Below are 22572 nucleotides of genomic sequence, written 5' to 3'. Positions count from 1 at the left end.
AAATTTGCGGGTGGACGAAGGATTGCAAATAACGTAAGTTGAGGATCTTACTTTTCCATTTGTAAGAGTCGTGCAATTCTTTCACGTGCTTCGAATGGAATTCTAATGTTTTTCGTACCTTTTTGGTTGTCTGTACGACATATGCATGAAGATCGTGACCACGAACATCCAAACCTATGCTAAAAACAACAACAAAAAAAGTCCAATTTTTTTTTTTCTATCCTGCGCTACTTACGCAGTATTTCACTCCTGGTAACAGATGTGGCGTCAAGGAGCTGCATGATTACGCGGTCGTCAAGCCAATAGATCGACAAAGATGACTCACATCGCTTTCATCCATCTAATAAGCTGTATGTAAGTCACGCTTTTAAAGTAGCAAAAAGAAACAACAACAAAAAAATAAAAGCGTAAGAAGCTTCGACGCTGACTCTCGGCGGTGCAGACCGAAACCGAAACAGACGACGCCTTCTTTCGTGACGCCGTCTAGCACGTGATGTCGATGACGTCACTTCGTCGCCGTCTCTCCCGTTTCTTTTTGGAGCAGTTTCGCATTTCGCGCCAGCCAGTTTCGCCCGTCAAGCGTTCTGGCGAGTAGTGCGCTGAGTGCGCCGAACAAAAAAAGGAAACCTGAAAAAGCTGCAGCAGCAGCATATTAGCGAGATTCTTTTTGTTATTTCTACGCCTAGAGCCATCGTGTGCCCCCCACCACCTTGAGTTCTGAAGACTTCATCGTTCCCCACTTCTTTTTCTTGCAAACCTCCGTCCTCTGGATTATTCAGGATGGTGATCAAAGTGTACGTCTCCGGCATTTCAGCGAGCAAAGAGGTAGGTCGTTGGTGTACCGCACTCGACTGTTTTACGCACGTTCTAGCGCAAGCAGATTTCAGTGTTCCTACGAGCCGTTTGGTTTCTTCGATGAACCACAGCCTAGGGCCACAGCGTATCTCAAGTCCTCGAGTTCCGAAGACGAAGTTATCGGCAGGGCCGTAGAGGGGCTGCACCCTAGAGGCCTTGCAACTGGGGCCCATCCCGTCGGCGGGGGATATTCCGATAGTTCAGCGTGCACCGGTTCCGCTGCACCAACCGGATTTCCGAAAGCCTTCGACTCTTTTTTGTGCACCGCTGTTTCTTTCGTCGCCGCACACTAGTCGGGAATCTTGAGATCGCACATGCGAGATATTTTTAGAAAGATGAGGACGCTTGGCTGTCGCTGATAAGTGGACAACACCAGCGTCCTTTGGACTGTTTAACTTGCTGGCCTTGTACGCAATGAACGCCCGAGACGCTACCGAAACTGGTGTTGGGACGAGCAAGCTGCGGTCGCGTGAAAAGTCTCGTCGCCGCTGCTCTTCGGAAGCGAGCAGCTTTCGATCCGTACTCTCTGGAACCGAACCTCATCGGCTCGTGCCGCCCGTACCCCGAGACAGGTCGTGGATGTCTTCCCGGCACCGAAAGAATTATCATCGGTCGGTCGACCTCGGCATAGCGATCGCATATGCTTGGAGCACAGAAATGAAAACCCGGCCGCGGAGGCGTCGGCAGGATGGCAGCCTTGAACAGGGCCGGAATCGATCTCTTTTTGCACGTAAACATCAGTCACGTGAAAAACGTGAGTCACATCACGCTGCGCGTGTAGATAACCGCTACGAAGAAAGTGCATGGCATATGATGCATGGCATATGGTTTGCTAGATCTTGATGCATCCAATATGTGCTATAGGTGCGTTACAGTGCTGGTGGATTTCTCTACATACAGACAAAAATGTTTATGCCACAGCTGTATTTTCTTTTTTTTTTTTTAATAAATTCTAGGTCTTTTTTACAAACACACACACACACACATGTATATATATATATTATCGAAAATATGCAGATGAATGAAAGAGTTTCCACCACTTATAAGTATAAAGCTTTAATGTATTGGCATGTTACAATTGCAGAGTCTAGGTAGTGTGACATGCTTTTGTATGACCACTCAAAATAGCAAAACATCCACTGGCAAATATGGAGTGAAAGGCCAAAATATGCCAAAGGATAAAATATCTGGCTCCGAGTTTGCCGTGTTCATCCCTTCTCGTAATGTTCAAGAGTATGTAAATTCAGATGTCAGATTTAAGACCGGTTTACATGTGTGTCTCGGCTCTGAGATTGCGTGAAATCAGCACATGCATCAACGCTACTGTCAGCGCCGACTTGGCACTGGGTTAGCGCTGCATTGCATCTGTAAACAAGACAACTGGATCTCAAGCATCGGAGAGCTGCCACGTTGCTGGTATAGTGCAAAGTCAGCACTTTGCCTATAGTGCTCAGTTAGCGCTATGGTGTGTGTGAGAACAGGAACCCTAAGCGGGACACTCGGCGAGAATGTTGGCAAGATTTCTGACCGCTGCAATTGGTGAGTACCGCGCTTGACCTTGGTGCTGGCCAATCGCAGCAGTCAGAAATCCCGCCGAGTGTCCAGCTCAGAGACCCAGGCATTTAGTTTGAAAACACACCTGGTTCCACACACGTCCTTCTTCACTTGGACAGCCCTAATCTGTATGTTGAATTCTCTATACGAGGGATGTGGCACTAAACAGCGATGCACGAGAGAAAATGCAACAAAAAGAAGCTCTTGATGTTTGTGCGTGCAGGTCAAGAAGAAGCAGCAGAGGGCACTCATGATCCTTCAGTCCATCAAGGTCCCGTTCAAGTCCATCGACATCACGGAGCCAGGCCAGGAAGAAGCGAGGGACTTCATGAGGGAGCACTGCAAGAAGACAGATGCCGGGGGTTGCACACCCCCACCCCACTTCTTCAGCGGCAACGACTATTTAGGGGTACGTGGGGGCACACACAATGCATGGCTTGCACCAACATCAGCAGCCATTGTGAAAGACTTCGCTAATGTATTTCTTACCACCGAATTAGTTTTTCTCGGCAAGAACAAGTGGGAATGGTCATCGGTATGGTGCGATGTCCTCATGTACGAGCCACACATAAGTGGGTTACTGTAAGAGGTGTGCAGCTACAAAATTGCTGCGAGAACCCCTAGCAGTTCATAAATTACCAAGTGGATTGTGCACGTAGGCTTTTGGAGTATTTACTTGAACGTTGTACGGTTCCTACCAGCAACGTTAATTACCGTGTCTTTCGACAGGACTACGACGACTTCGACCAAGCAACGGAGGAAGACAAGCTGATCACCTTTTTGAAGTTGGATCCCGCGGAATACAATCTCAATGGATCTGTAAGCATATTGTGCGCTTCGCGATTGAGTGCTGCTTCAGACAGAGCTCATTGTTTTTGTTTGCACCTCAACCTGCACTTTAGAATAGTACTACTACTATCAGTGGCGTAGCCAGGAAACTTTTTGAGAACGTGTTTTTCTTTGCTCAAACCATTCAAAATGCAAAAAAGAAAAAGAAAACAGGAGAGAGGAAAAGAAATTGCACAAACACAATTTTAGTTACTTTACTCCTATTTCTTAGAAGACAAAAATTCAACCTTTTTTGCCACATCTCGTTCATCCATTCTTTAAAAAGAGAAACTTTAATTGCGAACAACAAAAACATGCAATCATAAAACATAATGATGAGCTTTGTACAAGAGAGTCCAGTCAGGCCTCCAAAATATTCGGGTGCATACACTTCTCCGCGAAACACTTGGGTATTTCATGGCAAAAAAAACTATGGAAGAGCGCCAGAGAATAGTGAAGTTTAGAATACGATCAAACATAAAAACTGCAATGCACACTGGGACAATGAGCAAGTGAAGCGTCACGCTTATTGTTCCTGCACGGATCACATTTTTCAGAAATGATTGTGCTATGGTCATGCTTTGGGTTCTTTCCGTTCTTCAGTGTCGTTTTACGGGAAAGGGGCAGAGAAAAGTGCCAGTTCCTATCATTTTGTGGGGTTTAAACATTTAGTGGAAGCCGCTGTCAGTTGATAGAAAGAAGCGAGAGGACACTTTCGGGGCTGACTTGGATGTTCCGGTGAATGTTCAAAAGCGCAACCTCCAAGTGCTCCTGGGATGTTGAAGCTCTCAGGTATGATTTGAGTCTTCGTAGTCTCGAGAACGGACGTTCTGTTTCAGCGGCGCTAACGGGCATGGTGGCCAGGATTTGCAGCAGGCTGTTTACATTAGGATACAAGGCCTCCGGGCAAAGGCAAGTTGCCTGTACCGCTGAGACGCGCTAAGCTGTGCGGTCCCTTCACATCTGTGTCCAAACCAGAACTTCCCCAGGCAGTATATTTAACGAAACAAATACTCCGCACAGGCTGGAGATTTGCTCGAAGTCGAGGCTTGTGACATAGAGACCGACGTCGTTGGCCACAACATCGCTCTCACCTAGGGAGGACGATGCTGCCAGATGTGAATGTGCCGACTCTGTTGGAGACCTCAATGACATGCTTGAAGTTGTAGGTTAATAATCATTGTTAAAAAAAGCGTCAAGCGATAGCTTGGCTAATGAATTCATTACTTTCACGACTCGCGTGCTGAACGGAAGATTATAAACATTCCCCACTGCAGCGGTTAAAGAAGTCAACAGGGTAGGCTTTGAAGCAAAGTGACAATGAGCATTCCAAAGTTGCTTCCACAGTGCTTATGCTGCCACTTTTCTCACTTTTTTTTATTTACATTTTGGTTGGTACATTACTGAAAATAAAGGAGTGCAGGCTGGTAAACTCTCAAAAAAAGAGAAACTGGATGAAAACAAGAAAAAAAAAAACGCTAAGATGTTTGTGATTTCGTCGCCCTGTTTTAATTTTAGGGTTTGCTTCCCTGAAATTGCCGTCAAGTCCTTGAGACTCAAAGGGTGGGGGGAGTTTAGTCAAGTCGCCTGCATTCTCTAAGGCGAGGCTAGCGTCCTTCGAGGTCAGGATTTCGCGGATTTTGTGATGTCGGGAGCTGAGCCATTCGCACCTGCTAGCCTGAAGAAAGGCTTCGGATACACGGCCGAGTTTGGCGAGAGCTCTTCGGAGAGCTAGAGCCGGACTTGCATTTTCCACGCAATCCACGAACAGTGCCGTCATCCTCGTTTTACTCTGGAATGTTGTGGGCCCGGCCCCTCGCCGTAGTGGGTTGTCGAACAGAAAGAGAAACTCGTATGATTAACACAATTGAAATGGCTTCCTATGTCTTAGGCCCGCTTCAGACAAAGCAACCTGCTCAGCAATTTTGGTGTTGCGGCGGGTTGTTCCCTAGCTTTCCCTAGATCGACGCAAATCGCTGAGATCGGGCCTCGCTCAAAACAAGCGAGCAACTCTGAGCTATTCGAAGATGTTTGAAGTGGGTGCATCCAATCAGGGACGCAATATTTTCATCTGATACCTCGTGCCGGTGATGATGACAACTAAGGCCCGCTTCAGACGGAGCAATTTCACCCAGCAACTTGACGTCGCAACACCAGCAACACCGGCCGCCCGCGTTCACACGCAGCAACCGAATTGCTCCGACTTGCCATCATCATCATTAAATTTGATTCTTCTTTCACTATTTAGATGCCCAGCTCCGCGCTAAAAACGCGTTCTTATATCTTTGAACGGCGTTGAGAATACTAACTCATTTTTCTGAAACTGTTTATTTCCGAAAACGATCCATTCCAAACCAGAACTAAGTCTTTAGCTGTCATCATCACCACCACAGGGGTGTCACATGAAAATATTGCGTCTCTGATTGGCTGCAGCCGCTTCAACCGTCTTCGAATTGCTCCGAGTTGCTCGCTTGTTCGAGCCGGACCCGATCTCAGCAATTCGCGTCGATCTAGGGAAAGCTAGGGAACAACCCGCCAGCAACCTCAAAATTGCTGGAAAAGTTGCCCTGTCTGAAGCGGGCCTTAAGACTTGGTTCTGGTTTGAAATTGATTGTTTTCTTAAATAAACTGTTGCAGAAAGATGCATTAGTACTCTCAATGTCATTTACATTAATAAAAAAGACGTTTATAGCACGTAATTATGTGTCTAAAGAGTGTAAGAAAAATACAATTTCATGATGATGATGGCAAGTCGTAGCAATTCGGTTGCTGCGTGTGAACGCGGGCGGCCCGTGTTGCGACGTCAAGTTGCTGGGCAAAATTGCTCCGTCTGAGGTGGGCCTTGGGGGCATTTGTAAATATTTCCTTTTATTGCTAAGTGTAGGGAATTAAAGATATCACAAAAATTAAACTCCAATAAACACTGAATTTCATAGAATTTCAAATTTAATGGAAGTAGACTGATGAACAGGGAAATTTGCGACATGATATAAACTCTGAAAAACACCTCCCGAATTTTGCATCATACAAATTAAGAAAACTTGGAACTCTATGGGTAACTAGAAAGACAACATGTCAATGTCCACACTACTGAGGGCATTAAACAAGCATTGAAACAAGAAACGAAATAATTAAAGAAAATGTCAGCAAAGGGTAATAAACAAAAGGTCAGAGCTCACTCTCTCTCTCTCGCTCGCTTGCTTGCTTGGGGTGTTTCAACCCTTCATCACCCCCCCCCCCCCCCCCCCCCCCTCCCTGGCTACGCCACTGACTACTGTCTTTTTTTGTTAGTCATGAACCCGTCTTTTCATGAAGCATTTAATGGCAGACATTGCGTTGCATTGTCGTATGGTAAAGACGGAAGCGGGCAGAAAGGCGGAGACGCTTGCGGACAATCAATGCTTTTCCCAACTCCTCGCTGCTCGTATCGCAAACGCGACCACGTGACCTCAAACTCTTCATTTTGGCTCTCGAACCGAGGGTTTGTGCTGGTGGTGCCATCTCTCAATAGAGACAGCGAACATTCCGCAGTACTCTGTCGAAAGCAAACAACGCTGTCGTATGCTCACCGTGTCTATCGAGAGATGGATAGCTAGAGCTCTGTAATTTTAAGTAACCCAAAAAATCCAAAAATCACTTGGTGGTAAGAAAAGTTGACAATTTAAATCTATTTAAAAAATTTAAGTATTCCAAACTCCATAGAAAAGACAAAAACAACATAAATGAGACATTCCACATTCTTCTTGGTAACATGCTGGGTAGTAGTCCTAAGGACAGGGTGCCCTCCTCTCCTTTGTAACCTTGGATGATTCTTCGGTCAATGTTCCTTTACCATTTAGGCATCTTACAAGGACAAGAGGGGGGAAAGTTTTGAATAGTGGAAGTTATGATTCTGCATATCTTATGTTTATATATAACACAATTGAAATGGCTTCCGATGTCTTTGGGGCATTTGTAAATATTATTTCATTTTATTCATAAGTGTAGGGAATTGAAAATGTAACAAAAATTTAACTTTAATAAACATTAAATTTAAGAGAATTTGAGATTTAACGGAAGTAGACTGATGAACGTCAAATTTGCGACATAATATAAACTCTGAAAAACTCCTCCCAAATTTTGCATCACATAAATTAAGAAAACTCGGACCTCTATGGGTAACTAGAAACACAACATGTCAATGTCCACACTACTCAGGGCATTTAACAAGCATTGAAACAACAAATGAAAGAATTAAAGAAAATGTCAGTAGAGGGTAATAAACCAAAGATCAAAGCAGAAACAAGAAAACTGTAGGTGTTGGAATGCTCAAATGATATTTTATACTGCATAATACAGTGCAATCCACTTTTAACGATACCACATATAACTATGTACTGCTTATAACAATCAGTTTCTGGAGTTTCTAGACTGGAAATAATCAGTTTCTAGTCCAGATACAACGATAATCGGTTATAACGATTGAAATTTTTGGGTTTTCTCAGTATCGTTATAAGTGGACTGCACTGTAGTTACAAAATTTTCCAAGTCATGGCAAGCTTACACAAGTCACCAATTTACAAAAGCGTGACAACTGTGCAAGGGAGTAACTCTACTGTGCTACTGTGGGGATTGTTACATTCTTATCGTGTGAATCTGTGTTCTTCATTATTTTACTTTGTTCTTGTAACATTCTGCATTCGGCCCAGTTCAATCTGGAGCTGTAGTTGTAGTTCACTGAGAGAATCGGTCTGGTCTCAAAACGTGCAAGATCATGCACAACTATTCTCATAGTGTATCGGTACGAAATCGTGACAATCCTTGGGGCTCTTAAAACCACAGAAACATGTGCAACAATGTAGTTTTTTCGCTTGAAGCAGCACACTGCAGGCCACGCACATACTAAAATGCAAACTGCACACCTTCAATAGGAGGGGCGCTTCAGTCTGCCCCAGCCTGCGAGTGCCGTTTTTTCACCGTACCCTCGTACATTCTTTCCCCCCAATTCCTGCAGAACGTCGTGCCAGAGGGTCTCGAGCCCATCGCAGCAACAGGCGACAAAGGTGAGGACGCAGTGCCTAGCGTTGTTAACGATGCCGAAGCGACAGACGACACGGTAGAGACGAAGGACGCGGAAGGAACGGGCGAGGGAGACGAAGCTCGGGAAGACGAAGAGAAGATGGAAAGCGAGAAGGAAGAAGCGGACGAAAAGGAGAAGGAAGACGTAAAAGAAGACGAAGCTGAGGAAGAGAAGAAAGATGAAAAAGGAGACGAGGAAATGGACGGAGAGGAAGCCGCCAAGCAGGCCAGCGACGAAGAGGCCGTCAAAGAAGGCAGCGACGAAGAGGTTGTCAAAGAAGCCGACGACGACGAAGAAACGGGGCGAAAAGAAGCAGCCGAAGACGAGGAAGATAAAGAAGAGTGACCCATGCTCACGTCTGAGGAGGACGCTTGGCAAATTTAGTATCGGACTGGACGAGTTGCATTCACAGAAGCAGAGCAAATGAGAGTGGTCGCCTATGGGTCCACTCTCATTTGCTCTTCTGGAGAATCTTTCATGCTTTAAAGGGCAAAGGGGCTGCAAGTCGTTTGCGTGTGACCTGCAGTTGGACAGTGTGTGTGTTTGGTTCTTTGCCATTGAGTTTGATTTGTTATCAAAGTGAGCCGCGCTGTTTAAAGGGCTCCTCTTTTGCCTGGCTATGCATTATATTCGCGATCTAAGTGCTGCCCAGTGGACGGCACCCCTAACACATTTGATTGGTAGTCACTTGCATTTTGCTCATTCACCTAGGGACAAACGTTGGAACTATTGGCACATTGATCTGTGTGACGTAAACTTGCGCGTTAACTTCCGGTGCTCATTGCTAGTCTGAGCAAAGTGCAAGTGACCAGCAATTAAATGTCTATCAATGACATCATGCTTTTTCTTTTTTTTTGGGGGGGGGGGGGGATGTTGTTGTGCGTCACCTTTTAACCAGTAGCACCTACTTCACTGGCCCCCATTTTATTGACATCTCAATTCATAGAAAACACGCCTGAACAATTTCACGTTGAACAGTTTGTCGCTAGGACGTTTGTAAGCAACAATATCGGCAGATTATTGGAGGGACATTTATCCAGTGTCCACAAATCATTGATATTCAAGAAGGAAGGTCTCAGCACTGCACTTTGTAGAGTCTCTGGGACGGGATGCGTTTCCCCAAATGGTGGCCATAAAGTGGATAACGAGGGGGTCCAAACACAAGAGAGATCAAAACCTTTCCTTGTAATGGGCAAAGATGCGACAGACTTGCACAGGACATAATGATGAATATCAATTACTTTTGTACTAGCTACGGTATAAATTCCACGAGACAAATCTCAAGGGGAACTACAAACCCAAGATGTGCTGACAACAGCAATTCCGTTTTGTTCTGGGACTGGTCTCCGAGTTCTGAAGGACACTCCCAGTACTGCCCGTTTCAATGCACTTGCAGTTTGAATTCCCACACTTTGGGCAAGGTTATGTCGGGTAAAATAATTATGTATTAACAAGCATGTTTTGCGTGTTTGAGTAATCGGTTTGGGGAGTATAGTTGCAACAAAAATGTTGGAGTAGTGAGATTTTAACATGTTTTCAATGAAATGGCTGGCCCATGAACAGTGTTAATGAAATAATTATCAGCACCACTGGATATTCCCTTTTCACTCGCATTTTACTCAGCATGTTAGCAATGAGCACCGCAAGTCTATCGCGCAAGTTTTCCTCTCTGCACACAGTGTGCTCCAGTAGTTCCAATGATTGTCTCAAAGCCATGCAAGTAAAATGTGAATGCCCAGTGGTTATGTATTTAGTCACACTACCGGCGTTGCAGTGTTCATGCCGAACCAGTTGTGAAGTTGCTACTGGAGAAGGTGATGCCAGCAAAGATAGGAGTGGGAATGTTACTGATAATGGCAGAAAGCACTTCTGGGCACCGGAGAGTGGTTGCCTTGCCTTTTCTACTCTGAAACTTATAAATACATACCCTAATGTTACTGCATCTTTATAGAAGAGTATTTTTCTCTTTAAAGCTTAGCAGATAATACTATCACAAATCTAAATTGGTGCCTCTAGTGGTGATGACCCTTACAGTGCAACATTACCGAGTTAGGTTTGGCAGCTTTCAATATGTTTAGTTATTCTCCAACCTTAGTATGTATACTTTTTTTTTTAACCAGCATGTTGAAGCAAATTATCAGAACAGCAGTGCCAGAATACCAGTACAATACGACAACCAGAAATGGCATTATGCTAAGTTTATATCCACGTTTGAAGATGTGTTAAAGCTTAATTTTCTTTCCTGTCTTCAGAGGATGTTTCCCTTTGCATAGCTAAAATTGTTTTCAATAAAATTTGTGTGCCGAAATAATCTTCCTCATTAGCAGTTTTTGGAGTTTAAAAAATGGAGTTGCAGTTATCCGTTCTAACCCAGTTTGATTTTGCCTTCTTTTGCAGCATGATGCTTGTGCACCCATCCAAGGCTTGCTTGATTACCACTGCCTGAGATTGTTCCGTCGTCACATCTGCCATGTTGTTTGTGTGCGTGTTGCAAGAAATTCTTTTATATTTCGAGGAATGCCTTGTGTCATAAATACATGACTTGTTGCTTACTAACCTCTAAAAAAATGCATCCTATACATTTCCTCCTGGAAAAGTTTCTCACAACTTGTTTTTTTTTTGTTTCCCTGTGAATAACAAGCACGTAAGGGCACCTTGATAGTGTAATGTATTGACTATAAAGTTTTAGGCAAGGCATGAATGCATTCTGACTGCTCAATGTGTTTTGGCGTAGATTCTGAACCGTCTACATGCTTTACAGGTGCGACATGCTGCAAGTAAGCAATAGATTGTTGTTGACAGGTGGATCCAGAATTTTTTACGATGGGGCAGAGAGTAAGCATACAAGTCCGTGGAAGTGTGCTTCTATTGCCAAGAATGCATTTTCATTGGAGTCACCATGACTTTTATTTTCTTTACCAGCTTGTAAGAATATTTTACAAATTTTTTTTTTTTAACCCTACTTTTGCTGGATTTTATTAAATTGCAGTGCTTGAAACATTGGGGGAGAGGGGGGGGGGGGGGGGGCACATTTGACTTGATTTTTTTAAAACTACCCTAATTCTCAATAAATCCACCAAATTTTCCTGCTAACAGTTTAGCAGGAAAGTTTGGTGGATTTAGGTTTTATTGAAAACTTCCAGCTTTGTTCAGCACACGGCATGGTAAACAGCTTACTGTTTGCCTTGAGTAGGTACGTCTCTGTCACATCCTGTCAATTGTGTACAGCTTCACGTAAGGTTTCTGGAAGCACTGTGTTCGCTAGTTGGTTGTGCCTTGCCCTTGCTTTATTTATTTCTTTGTTAATCTATTTGACTGATGTATTTGCCGACACTTGTTTCACCCTAGCAGCCATTGATGATCAGAAATTGTTGAGCTTTCAGAGTGTGTGATTATACATTGTTTGGCAGGATTGTCCATATGCTATTTACAGTATGTTAATGTGCACATTCATGCACAGTTGCAGATTTGAAAAAAGTTTGCCTGTTTCTCTTTTTGCTCCTTCTGTGGTGGTGGAAACTGCGCGCTGACCTGTGTGATTGTTTACACGGTTTCCAAGATGAAATCTTAACAGTGCAAAATAAACTTTTTTTGGTTGTAAAAAATGCTTGCTTTGTCTCGAGCAAGGTGGAATAAAATGCCAAGGGTGTCTCCAAGAACAGGTTACCTCTATACATATTCCAAGCATCAGGCGTAAGGTGTGAACATCCAAGATAAAAATAAGCTTCGTCTTTGAAGGGACACTGACAGGGTATTTATGCTCGCGAAGGCTTTTATTTGTACATGACATAGGAGAGCCTAGCTACCCAGAACATAATTTGCGGCTCAAAATTCGTTTTCCTTCCGCCTGAAAACCCGCTAATCGAGCTAATCGAGAAATGGCCGGTTTGAGTCTCGGCCACACTCTTCTCCGTGGTCACGTATCGTTTCCTATGGTTTAGACACAACCACCAAAGATAATCGAAGTCGCGAGTCATCGAAGGCACACACTTAATACTACAAATGAACAAAAATATGATACCCACCTCTCGTGGCTTCTAAAAAGCTGCAAATATGTTGATTAAAAAAAAAAAAAAAAAGTTGCACAGCCACATGATTTTTTGTAACTTCCTCCTCCTCTACATTTTTTCTTCCTTCCCAGTCCAATTTCGGTTTCGAGCAGTTGCATTTTTTTACTTTATTAAAAATATATGCGACGCTGTAGCAAAATATTGATTGGGTACTATTCTGACACCATAATAGAGTGCTTGACAAAACAAACAAAATTTTTTAGGGGGGTGTCAGTGTCCTTTTTAGAGTGGAACATGACAGCAAAACATAAACCCCCACTCTTTCCCAAAGCGTGCCTTGCGTGGCTTAACCAGTACTGTTTGGCTCGGAGCCCAAAGGTTGTGGGTTCAAATTGCACCTAAAATTATTTAAATTTTTCTTTAAGGCAAATGAATTACTTTATAAAGTGAAATAATTTGAGACATGGTGACCTTTAATTCGCATTACATGTCATGTTTTTTTAATCACTTTCAGTCAACGTTGCTTTCAGCTTTCAGTCCACATGTGATGTCACATTTCACGCGAGCGTTGTTTGAAATTCCTGCGCGAGTTCATATGGCTGCGACGTCGTGACTACCGACCAATCCTAGATTTTAGCGCACGCCACCGACGCCGGCTTTTCTGCAACACGAGCTCCTTAACGCTGCCTCATTAAAATATTTCTTAAGACCCTACAAAGTCAGTGTCACTTCTACATTCTTCAAGCAAGTGTTTTAGAGAGCGCTTGGAGCAAGTGCCACTTTGACCCACTGTTATCAAAATTGAATTCAACCATCATACCCATGCTAAGCAGAACCCAAGTTCCCTCACTAAATTTCTGGCTAACCATGTTAAGACATCTTTCCTTCTGTGGCATGTTGTTCCATGTGAAGGGACAAAAAATTACTTTACGGCCATTGAATGGAAAGCGCCGAATGAACAAAGACGAAGAAGGGGACAGAGACAGAGACGGCCAGCAAGAGCTCAAGGTTTACCTGTCCCCTGTATAGACTCTTGAACAAAATTTAGTGCAGCACAATTAATAAGATGGGGCCTAGTATGCATCACAGAGTAGCGATTATTACCTAACTGACGTCAATGGCGAAGAGTTGAACGCAATTGGCAGACATAAGATCCAACAGTTTATGGGTGGCATCCAAACAGCACTAGTAGACTTCATTCTGTCCGATGCTAGGCTGGAGGAAGCTCCAAGTTGATATGTTTAGTAAATGGCTTATTAAGGGGTACTGACTGGGTGTCATATTTGAGTGTGGTGTTCACAACACATGCTCAGAACGAGCCCCCTCTAGTATTATAAGAACTACAACGTTGGTGATGTGGAATGCTTTTTGCAGAAGCGTTCTGGAAGCTCATCATAACCCCGCGCACAGCAACAATGGAGTCGAGTATGGCCGCCAATGAATACCACCTATATGAACACTTACGACGCACCGCAAGCGTGAGCCTGAGCCCAGTGTACTTTAGTTGAGAAAAAGAAGTTAACAATGAGAAAGGACAACATACTCAACAAAGGTTTCCTTTATTTGAAGATACCACAGTACCCACAAAAAACGGTCAAAAACTATGAAAATATAATGGTATCTATATTTAGGATATTTGTGGTCAACCAGCAGTTTGTTGAAAGCTCTGTACATTCAACTTCCACACACTTGTTTATGCAAGGAAACTAGATAGTCAATGCAGAGTCGAAAAATCTTGGAGCCACGCCTTCCACTTTGATGAAGAGGCACCCTTGTTTTTTGTATTTAGTTTCATGAGAGTCTATTACTTATTCAAAGTGGGCTGTAAATATATGAACATAAACACACGTTTCACATAGAAAACATGACTAGCTGACATCAGCGGTAGGAACACCTAGGATATCTTTTGGTTATAGGAGCATTAACCAGCGTGTACCTTGGCACAAGCTCATCACGAGGCAAGTTCAGTATGCGCGTTTGATTTACCTGCTCCCTTTGCACCGCTGCAGATGTACCCCATGCCTCCTTTGATGCGAGATTGCCCCTACCTCGAAATTGCAACATGCACTGGGAGTACACTGCCCTGCATCGGCGCACAATAGGACAAGTAAATCGAATGTGCTTAGTGATGTCATGTAAAAAACATTCTTACATGTAAATAGTACACTTGCATGGCCTTGTTCCCTTTAACCACAATCAAATCTGCAGACGTTAAGAGGACAGGGCAGACCCACATATTTTTCTGGCCCACTGACTCTTTTCTTAACTTGAATAACTGCAGAGAATGGCCTGCGAGCGGTATCATTTTGTACCACACTTCTGCAACCTCCACTACTTCAATAATACCTTGATCCAGTCGAATCTCATTAATTCGAACTCGAGGGGGACCGAAAGTTTGTTTGAATAAAGCAAAGTTTGAATTACCAGGAGCTTCCTCCTATAGAGATGCATAGGATGGGACCTGCATGTTAGTTTGAGTTATCCACAAGTTTGAATTAAGAGAGTTCGAATTAATGAGAGTCAACTGTATTGATTATAGAAGAATTGTCCACGACCATCCTTTTCTAGTGGGCTTTCCTACATTGTTTTGTTGTAGGAGTGCAGCTCCAATAGCCTTAGATACTAGACTGAAGTGGGGTAGACAACTTCATGAGCGTCTACTCTACCTAGCTTACAGGGTAGATGGGATCTGGTTTAGTATCATCCTCGTATTGGTGGCAAACTTATTCCATCTTCTAGCAATCAGTTAAATGTAAATTTTTCGTACAAAAGACGCAAGCTTCACGAACAATGAAGCACCTTGTTTTTGCTAAAGTCTGAAGAATGCCAAACAACAAAAAGTGCAGAAGCTGCAAAGAAGTTGTAGCTGCCTTGGAACATGGCAAAGCATAAAGGTCCAAAGTGAGCAGCTAATGAGATTCTTCAGATCGAACAAAGCAATGTCCAAGCTCATAACATTGGAAAGAAGCAATCCCCCATAAAGTAGAAAACTCGCCTCCAAGGTCTGCCAACAACCCAAGATACAACCCTGCCTCCAACACCTTTTAATGTTATCGGGAAGCAAATGAGAGGAATGAATGGCTGTCGATGAAGGAAGCAGTCCCGAGGAAAGCGTGCGACATCTTCACCACGTCCTAATGCTCCCTGCATCACTCCACAATCCAAAGCTCGTGTAGGCACCGTGTAAGCTCGCCTTGTTTCACGTGGTCACATTCCTGAAAGGATGGAAAAAGAACTCTTAGCACAATCACCTTTTACAAAACGCGTAACCCAAAAATATCTTCATCCTAAGGATAAAAAGGGAATACACAAAGTGTGTTTCTGCAACATTCCTTGGGGCTTGTGACGGACTTTGCAGTTATTTTTTGCATTTAATTGTCTTTTGTTACGTGGACAGAGACTGAGAGAAAGGAGGAGATAAGAGTGGGTGAGGGTGTCGGGGCACCAAGCTCTGGTTGGAATTATTAATGGGTAAACGTAGAGCTAGCTGCCTCTGTCTCTACTCACTGTTCAAATGCCGAACGCCAGCATTCAGCATTCGGCGTTCGAACAGTGAGTAGACATGTTCTTTCCTCTTTGCAAGTTCCCCCTTTGGCGCAGTGGTAAATTGTCGGGCTCGTAATTGTGGGGTCATGGGTTCAATTCTCGTCGGTTCATGTTTTAAATTTTCTTCTTTCTTCTCAATTAACATACTGTTTCTTCTCAGTTATGCGTTCTCTTGTACAGATTGTCCTCTGAACTAATGTAGCGATGTAGGCGAGTTGATTCGTGGCTACAATGTGAACTAGCGCCTCTGAGGCTCTTTAGACGGCCCGCGAAAATCGGTTCTTTTGCGATATTGTCTGCCATCTTAACCCGAAGTGGCCGGTGCTCCCTCGACGTGGCGTAAGTCATCTGTCAACAGCACTTTGTTCTACGGATGCATCGTCTGCGAAGTGGCAACATAAATTGCCAATATCAGCTTTTTTTTTTCTTTTTACAGCGATGTTGTTAGTGGCTAGGGTTTTGTGGAATTTTCGTGTGCAGTGAATAAAAACTCTACATTCGCACCGTCGCACGTGCATGCCCTCCCCGTATAAAAATTCAAAGTAAATAACCAAAATAAAGCGTTGACGAACGCGTGTGCAAGATGCCATTTGTTTTAGACTTTTGCTTTAGAACAGTTACTGCTGCAGATGCCGGCACGTGCGGAGCATGGAACACCATTCCCTGCATTCTCCTTGATGCTTGGGTAATTTAGCAATAGGTCTATTCTGTAGATTAGTTATCAATAAGCACCATTTTCAAGATCAGTAGGCTCTCGGGTAGATAATAAAGGTTTCTCAAAAGATTTGCCGCTGTGCGACCCGCGTCGGCCATGTCTACGCTCGCATCACCCTCTTTTTGTCGTCGTTTTAAGCGCTTGAGTTTTCTTTCCTTCCACTCTTCCGGGGTGGCGGTCCAGTCGCGCGTGTCTACTTTCCGCCGGGTGGCGGTCCCATCGCCCGTGTCTAGTTCCCTCCGGCTCATCGGGGCAGGTCTGTGTCGTGTGCTAAACAGCTTCGCTGGTCATCTACCTTCAAAGAGTGGAATCGCTCATGATTTTTCTTCTGAACAAGGCAAGTTCATTCCTTGATTTTTTCACTGTAAACATCTACTACCTGCTTGCACCTCTGTAGTAAATTGCAGCATTATAAGTAGAGAAACATTTTTTGCAAGCCGTCTAAAGTGCCTTAAAAGTGTTAGTTTACATGCTGTAAATAAGGTAAATACAGCGCATCTGTGTTCATCTTTTTGTGTGCTGTCCTCCGAAGTCTGTTAAAATCTTGTTAAAAATATTAAATACATTTCTCCGCTAACACTGGTCATTCAATAACTATAGAGAAAAATAGCTTCAGATTTCTATGGTAGGTTGATGTTATCAACTTATTGGCCACCTTCACTGTGGTTACATTTTCTGTGCACCAATACCTGTTGACAAAACAAACAGCTCCATCATAAATTTTTTTTTTAGCATAAAGACTAAAATTGCATAGCTGAGTCCCGCAAAATGAAGGCCTACCCTAAATGTTGTGCCTACCACCCCGGTTGTCTAAATATGAGAAACAAAGAAAGAGTAACAACTGGATGGTGCCGGAAACAGAGCCAATAGATCAGCGCCCAACTGACAGCGACAGAGCAAACTTACCTGAAGGAAGCATTAAGAACCCTTAAAAATCAACTGACAGATAATATAATTTTTTTTATTTGCTAATGAAATCTTTATAAGAAAATTAATATTGGCAAAATGTGTGAAAACTTGTAGGTCTTCCTTGACCACACAAACTTAACTGTGAGGTATGCTTGTCTGTTTTACTGTGCCCAAGGCAGAACCTCCTTTTGTCGCAGGCACATTTCCTTTCACTATCGGCTTGGATAACTTTGGTATTTCTACAGACAGATTTACAAATAGGCAACATACCTCGGCAGCTAAACTTTTGCAGCGTCGTAATTTTGCAGTCTTGCCAATCAACAGTGAGCCAGCCTCATGAGCTAACGAGCAAGCAAACAGGTGCGTTTGCAACTCCACACTATTCACCGCCAAACAAGGTAAAAAAATATTTTTTGCGTCCATCCCTCTACCAACTGCGGGCCCGCAGACTTCTGCTTACCCGCCCCCATCCCAAAACGTCTCGAGTGAGTAAAAACGAGCAAGCACTCACTTGTTCTCGTTAATGCCACCTTTGTTGACCTCTGCAGGCGGCTGATTTTGAGCCGGTGGTTTAGGACCGGACCTCGCGTCAGTTGTCGGCTTGGCAACGGCCGGCTCGGCGGCGGCTGACGCTGGAGTGGCTTCGTGGCTGGGGGTGGCATGCGGCGATGTGGCAAATCGCGAAAGGGACCGGTTGGCGAAGCCATTTTCCTCGTCACTGGCAGCCGTGCTGTTCTCACTCGTGTCCTCGGGATAGAAGAAGCGGTACCTGCGACACAGGTGCATTTCGAAACTTAGCTCTCCTTTACCTCAATCGGTTCGAGACGCTCGAGCACCCCGAGTGCCGATCAAAGTTATTCGGGTGCTGCTCTCTTCACTTCTACAGGAATGTCACATTTTCACGCACGACATCAGGTCTATACAGTTGAGCCCAATTATATCAAACCCAGGTGCCTCAATACATTGTCCATTTCAAACAGTCAAAACATTCTCTCGAAAATCTCACGTAAAAGTATAGGTATATGTCTTAATCGCCAACTGGGACATTCGATACATAGAACCGAGCCCCTGGTAGGGAGGCTTTCCCCGAACACTGCTGTCGCCGTGCAGTTTGCATGTGCTGAGGGATAAACAACTCTGGCCACGGGCAGAAAAAGATGCAAAGCCGCGGAAGAGAAAAACGACACACCTCCTCAACTCCTAAACACCCCTTCCCCCCCCCCCCAAAAAAAATTGGCTAGTCAAGTGTGTCGACAACGGTTGCACAATCGCGCTTTGAACGCCTTGTCTATCTTTGTTTACCCTTTCCTTTCGCCATTTTACAGCAGCAGCTGTTAGTGTCCCTTCCCGGCAAAAAATACTCAAATACGAACGCCAAACCCCACTCTACAGCGGAGGCACTGCTCTCCCTCTCTTTGTCATTCCTCACACATGGCAAGGCTCTCCTCACTCCACCCTCCCTTCCCCCCTGTACCTTCCCCCCTGTAGGCCACCGCTGTTCTTGCATCGTTGATGATGATGATGATGACTTCTTCCTCCTCTTCTGCTCCTCCTCCTTTTCCTCCTCCTCCTCCTCCTCCTCCTCCTCCTCCTCCTCCTCCTCCTCCTCCTCCTCCTCCTCCTTCGTCTTTCCCTCCTTCCTTCCTCCCTCCCTTTCTCTCTTGCAGCCACCATTGTAAAATACCAGGTGGTCGCGCTTCGCTACCTTGTTTCCCCACTGCCGCCGCCCAGGTTCCATTCTCGTGTATTCTCCACGCCCCTAACGAACAGCTTGCACACATATTTTTGCTTCTTCCACCGCAGGCACGGTCACAACCATTCTAAAAAAATGTTTCAGCAAAAAAAAGGACGTCTTTGTGTCCTTCTCCAACACATGCAACGTTTTGCACAATCGTTCCACCAAAGCACACATCTCCTACATTAATTCTACTGAAAGCATAGAACCCATTGCAAACATTGTACAGCACAATGGCTGAAGGCAAATCTTCTTCAACATGCCTTTCGACAATGCAGCAACTACCGCTGACAATCGCAGCACGCTGTGTGTGGACGTTTTTCTTTTCGTTATTCAGTTTCATTCTTTTGCTGCTTGATTTCACCCCAGTTTTCTTCTGTTGTCCTTTTTTGAATGGAAAAAGAAAGGTTTTCTTAACACATCCCAGTCTTTCCGCTCTCTCTTTCATTTTTTCATTACTTTCATGTGACGTTACCCACGCTGTCGAGTCGCAACCATGCGCGCATGTAGATGCAACGAGGTGCATGCGCAAACGGAGGTGCCCGCAGTTAAACGCGTTAACAAGGTTCTACTGTATCTAGCACTTCTTGGATGCTCCATTTGGTAAACCCCCGTCTGTCACAACCTTCAGTATTGGCAGAGATGCGCAAGATTTCAACACTTGGCGCTTTCCACTTTTGCCTGCCTCCTCCTTTCCCATATCCTCTCCACTTTTTACCTTGCCCCAACTTGGCTCCCCTTGCAGTTCAGGAGAAGGGAGCGCAAAGAGGATTATCTTCTCTGCAGAAAACCGAGATAGCACGTAGGTCTTTAAGTTATCATAACTAACGTAACTTTGTACATTGAATTATCGACATATCAAACTATTTTACGATCCCCTTTGAATTCAATATATCCGGGTTCGACTATAGTCTGCTTCACCTTACGAGGGACCATAGCAGAAGCCATCCCAGCCGATTCAGTGCTGCGAACGTGTCATGACCCTCGTGTGGGAGCGTCACACCCAAGGGTCGTGTGACAGTCAAGCCGCACTGGGCTGGCTTCGATGGTGCATAGCGTCCCCTGCAGTTCACCGCGAAATGAAGCGGAGTATGGTGTCCCACGCCTGCAAGCACTGCTGCCTGAGCGTGAAGTGGCCATTTGCTGGGCAGTCAGAAGTCACTTTCTGACACTACGGCCAGTGGCGTGAGGCTGTCGTATTTCGCTCGGTAATATTTTGGGGGCAAATAGTTAGTCATCATGCTCGAATTCAGGGGGTTACAAGAGTTCATGCCCAGCTCATTACTTTTAGGAACTTCTTCAGCTTCCCTTGGAGGTGAACTCGCCTGTTTCGGTTAAAAATGGTTTTCAGTGCACTGCTAATCTGCGAGCCATCCCATTCAAAACAAAGAGACCTCGTCTGAAAGAAGTACCGTAGAAGCGACCTTCAACTGAACCCTTTTGAGTCGTGGCAACATTCGAGTTCCAAAGGCCGCTCTTTCTCCTGGCCACCGGTAGAGTCGCGCAAATCGCACGGGCTTCTCGAGAGGTACTCACCTCAGAGACTGGTTGTTGTCCTGTGCCTCCTCATCACTGTCGTCCTCGGGGGAGACATAGAACACTTCCAGCGTGATGTCTCCTTCCTGGAATCCCAAGAAAAAAACTAGACTCTCGTGATGCATACCAAAAGGAGCACAGCCACCATTCATCCACAATTAAAAAAGACAAAAAAAGACAAAAAAAAAAAAAAAAAAAAGCAAACACTTTATTTGAACTTTGGCTTTAACCCTTTACTGCCGGTTGTCGCTAATTCGACACATACCGGCAGAACGCTCCCAGTGCCGCAGCGAAGTGTTGGCACGCCCAAATGCCGGTTGTCGCGTATTCGCCACAAACCCAGTTTTTCGCCACGGACGCGTAGCGCCATCTAGCGGCAGTGGTATAAAGTTATAACCAGATTCGTCCGCCGCTTTACCAAAGAAGCAGAACACGTGCTACGGACCTTATTTCTTCGATCTTTTCTGGAAAACAAAGGTGAGTTCAGGTCTAAAACAAATTGCTTTTCTTCGCTTACATCCTAGAGATTACCCACAGCATATTGTGAGTTCACGACACGTGTTTCTTTTTCTATGATGGCCAATTACATGGTCTGTCGCGAATTCGCGACATTCGGCATTTGATCCAGTGATAGTGTCATGATACAATAAGCGGTGATTATTCATTTGACGAATTCTCTTCTTGATTGATGGCAGATAATGAATCCTGGCGCCTTCTATGGACAGAAAACGCTTCGGACGCGCCTTCCACCTGAGGATAAAAGTGACGACAGTTGTCTTAGTGACAGTGATGAAGACTATCCAGACTACAACCCACCCACGCAAGGTGTTTCCCTAATGGCGTCAGAATCTAGTAGCGACGAAGATGACGAGTGTGGCACAGTGACTGCGCGGGCTGCGCGCATCACAACTAACAAACAATCTGTTAAGTGGGCAAAAACCAATTGTCAAGAAGAGCACCAGATTCCATCGTGGAATGGTTCTTTGCCTCAAAGTGAGAGCGTTCGAACCCCGATAGAATATTTCAAGGAGTTCTTTGATGATGCGCTTTTCGAATACATCGTGGAGCAGAGTAACCTCTTTGCCATCCAGAAAAATCCTAACAAACCACTGGGTTTGACTCGTGCAGAGCTGGAGCAGTTCCTGGGCACAGTCACATTCATGTCCTTCTGTAGCCTCCCACGAACCCGCCTGTACTGGGCTGCTGAGAGCAGAATACCTACCATTACTGACACAATGTCCCGTGACCGCTGGGAAGCGATTAAATCAAATTTACATTTCAACAACAACGATGAGATGCCCTCACCCAATGACCTGCGAAAGGATCGTCTCTTCAAGGTTCGGCCACTCCTTGATTCTCTCCTCCCGAAGTTTGAAGCTATTCCAAAAAACCAAGCTCTGTGCGTGGACGATCAAATGGTGCCGTTTAAGGGCCGCTCAAGCCCCAAACAATATATTCCCAGCAAACCACACAAATGGGGTTATAAGATATTTCTGCTCTGCGATTCGCAAGGAATCGTACACTCCTTTGACATTTACACTGGGAAGATCGACGCTGTTCCTGGCGAACCAGACTTGGGTGCGTCTGGTAACGTGGTTCTCAAGCTGTGCAAGTTGATTCAGCCTGGCCTGAATCATCATCTATATTGTGACAACTGGTTCACATCTCAACCTTTTCACTGCCCTGGCCAAGAAGGATGTTCACTGCCTTGGAACTGCGCGTGCAAACCGTCTTCAAGGCTGTCCTTTGCCAAGCGATGCGGATCTCAAAAAGAAAGGCCGAGGCACCTTCGAAGAATTTGAGACGGTCATTGATGGCCAAAAAA

General features: G+C 44.7%; 2 protein-coding genes across 2 annotated transcripts in view; one reads left to right on the top strand and one right to left on the bottom strand.

The window, feature by feature from the left end:
- The first annotated feature begins 527 nt into the window (after positions 1-527).
- On the top strand, positions 528-11901 carry LOC8033749 (SH3 domain-binding glutamic acid-rich protein homolog). The gene is made up of 4 exons (XM_029984144.4): positions 528-825; positions 2633-2818; positions 3139-3228; positions 8231-11901. Exons 1-4 carry the CDS (start codon positions 781-783, stop codon positions 8639-8641), a joined length of 732 nt encoding a protein of 243 aa, XP_029840004.3. The 5' UTR covers positions 528-780; the 3' UTR covers positions 8642-11901.
- Positions 11902-13849: 1948 nt separating this feature from the next.
- The window catches only part of LOC8033748 (Golgi-associated PDZ and coiled-coil motif-containing protein), a 38182-nt gene continuing 29459 nt past the window's right edge, over positions 13850-22572 (bottom strand). Inside the window, exons 6-8 of the mRNA XM_029984147.4 lie at positions 20748-20833; positions 17988-18245; positions 13850-15521 (exon numbers count right to left, since the gene is read on the bottom strand). Of these exons, the coding sequence (XP_029840007.3) occupies positions 15506-15521; positions 17988-18245; positions 20748-20833 (360 nt within the window). The 3' untranslated portion in view covers positions 13850-15505. The remainder of the gene's footprint in view (positions 15522-17987; positions 18246-20747; positions 20834-22572) is intronic.

The sequence above is a fragment of the Ixodes scapularis genome, unplaced genomic scaffold, assembly GCF_016920785.2.
Source record: "Ixodes scapularis isolate PalLabHiFi unplaced genomic scaffold, ASM1692078v2 PGA_scaffold2__306_contigs__length_199485367, whole genome shotgun sequence".
Taxonomy (NCBI): domain Eukaryota; kingdom Metazoa; phylum Arthropoda; class Arachnida; order Ixodida; family Ixodidae; genus Ixodes; species Ixodes scapularis.
The sequence above is the reverse complement of the archived record's forward strand: the minus strand, read 5'-3'. Positions and strand labels throughout refer to the sequence as shown.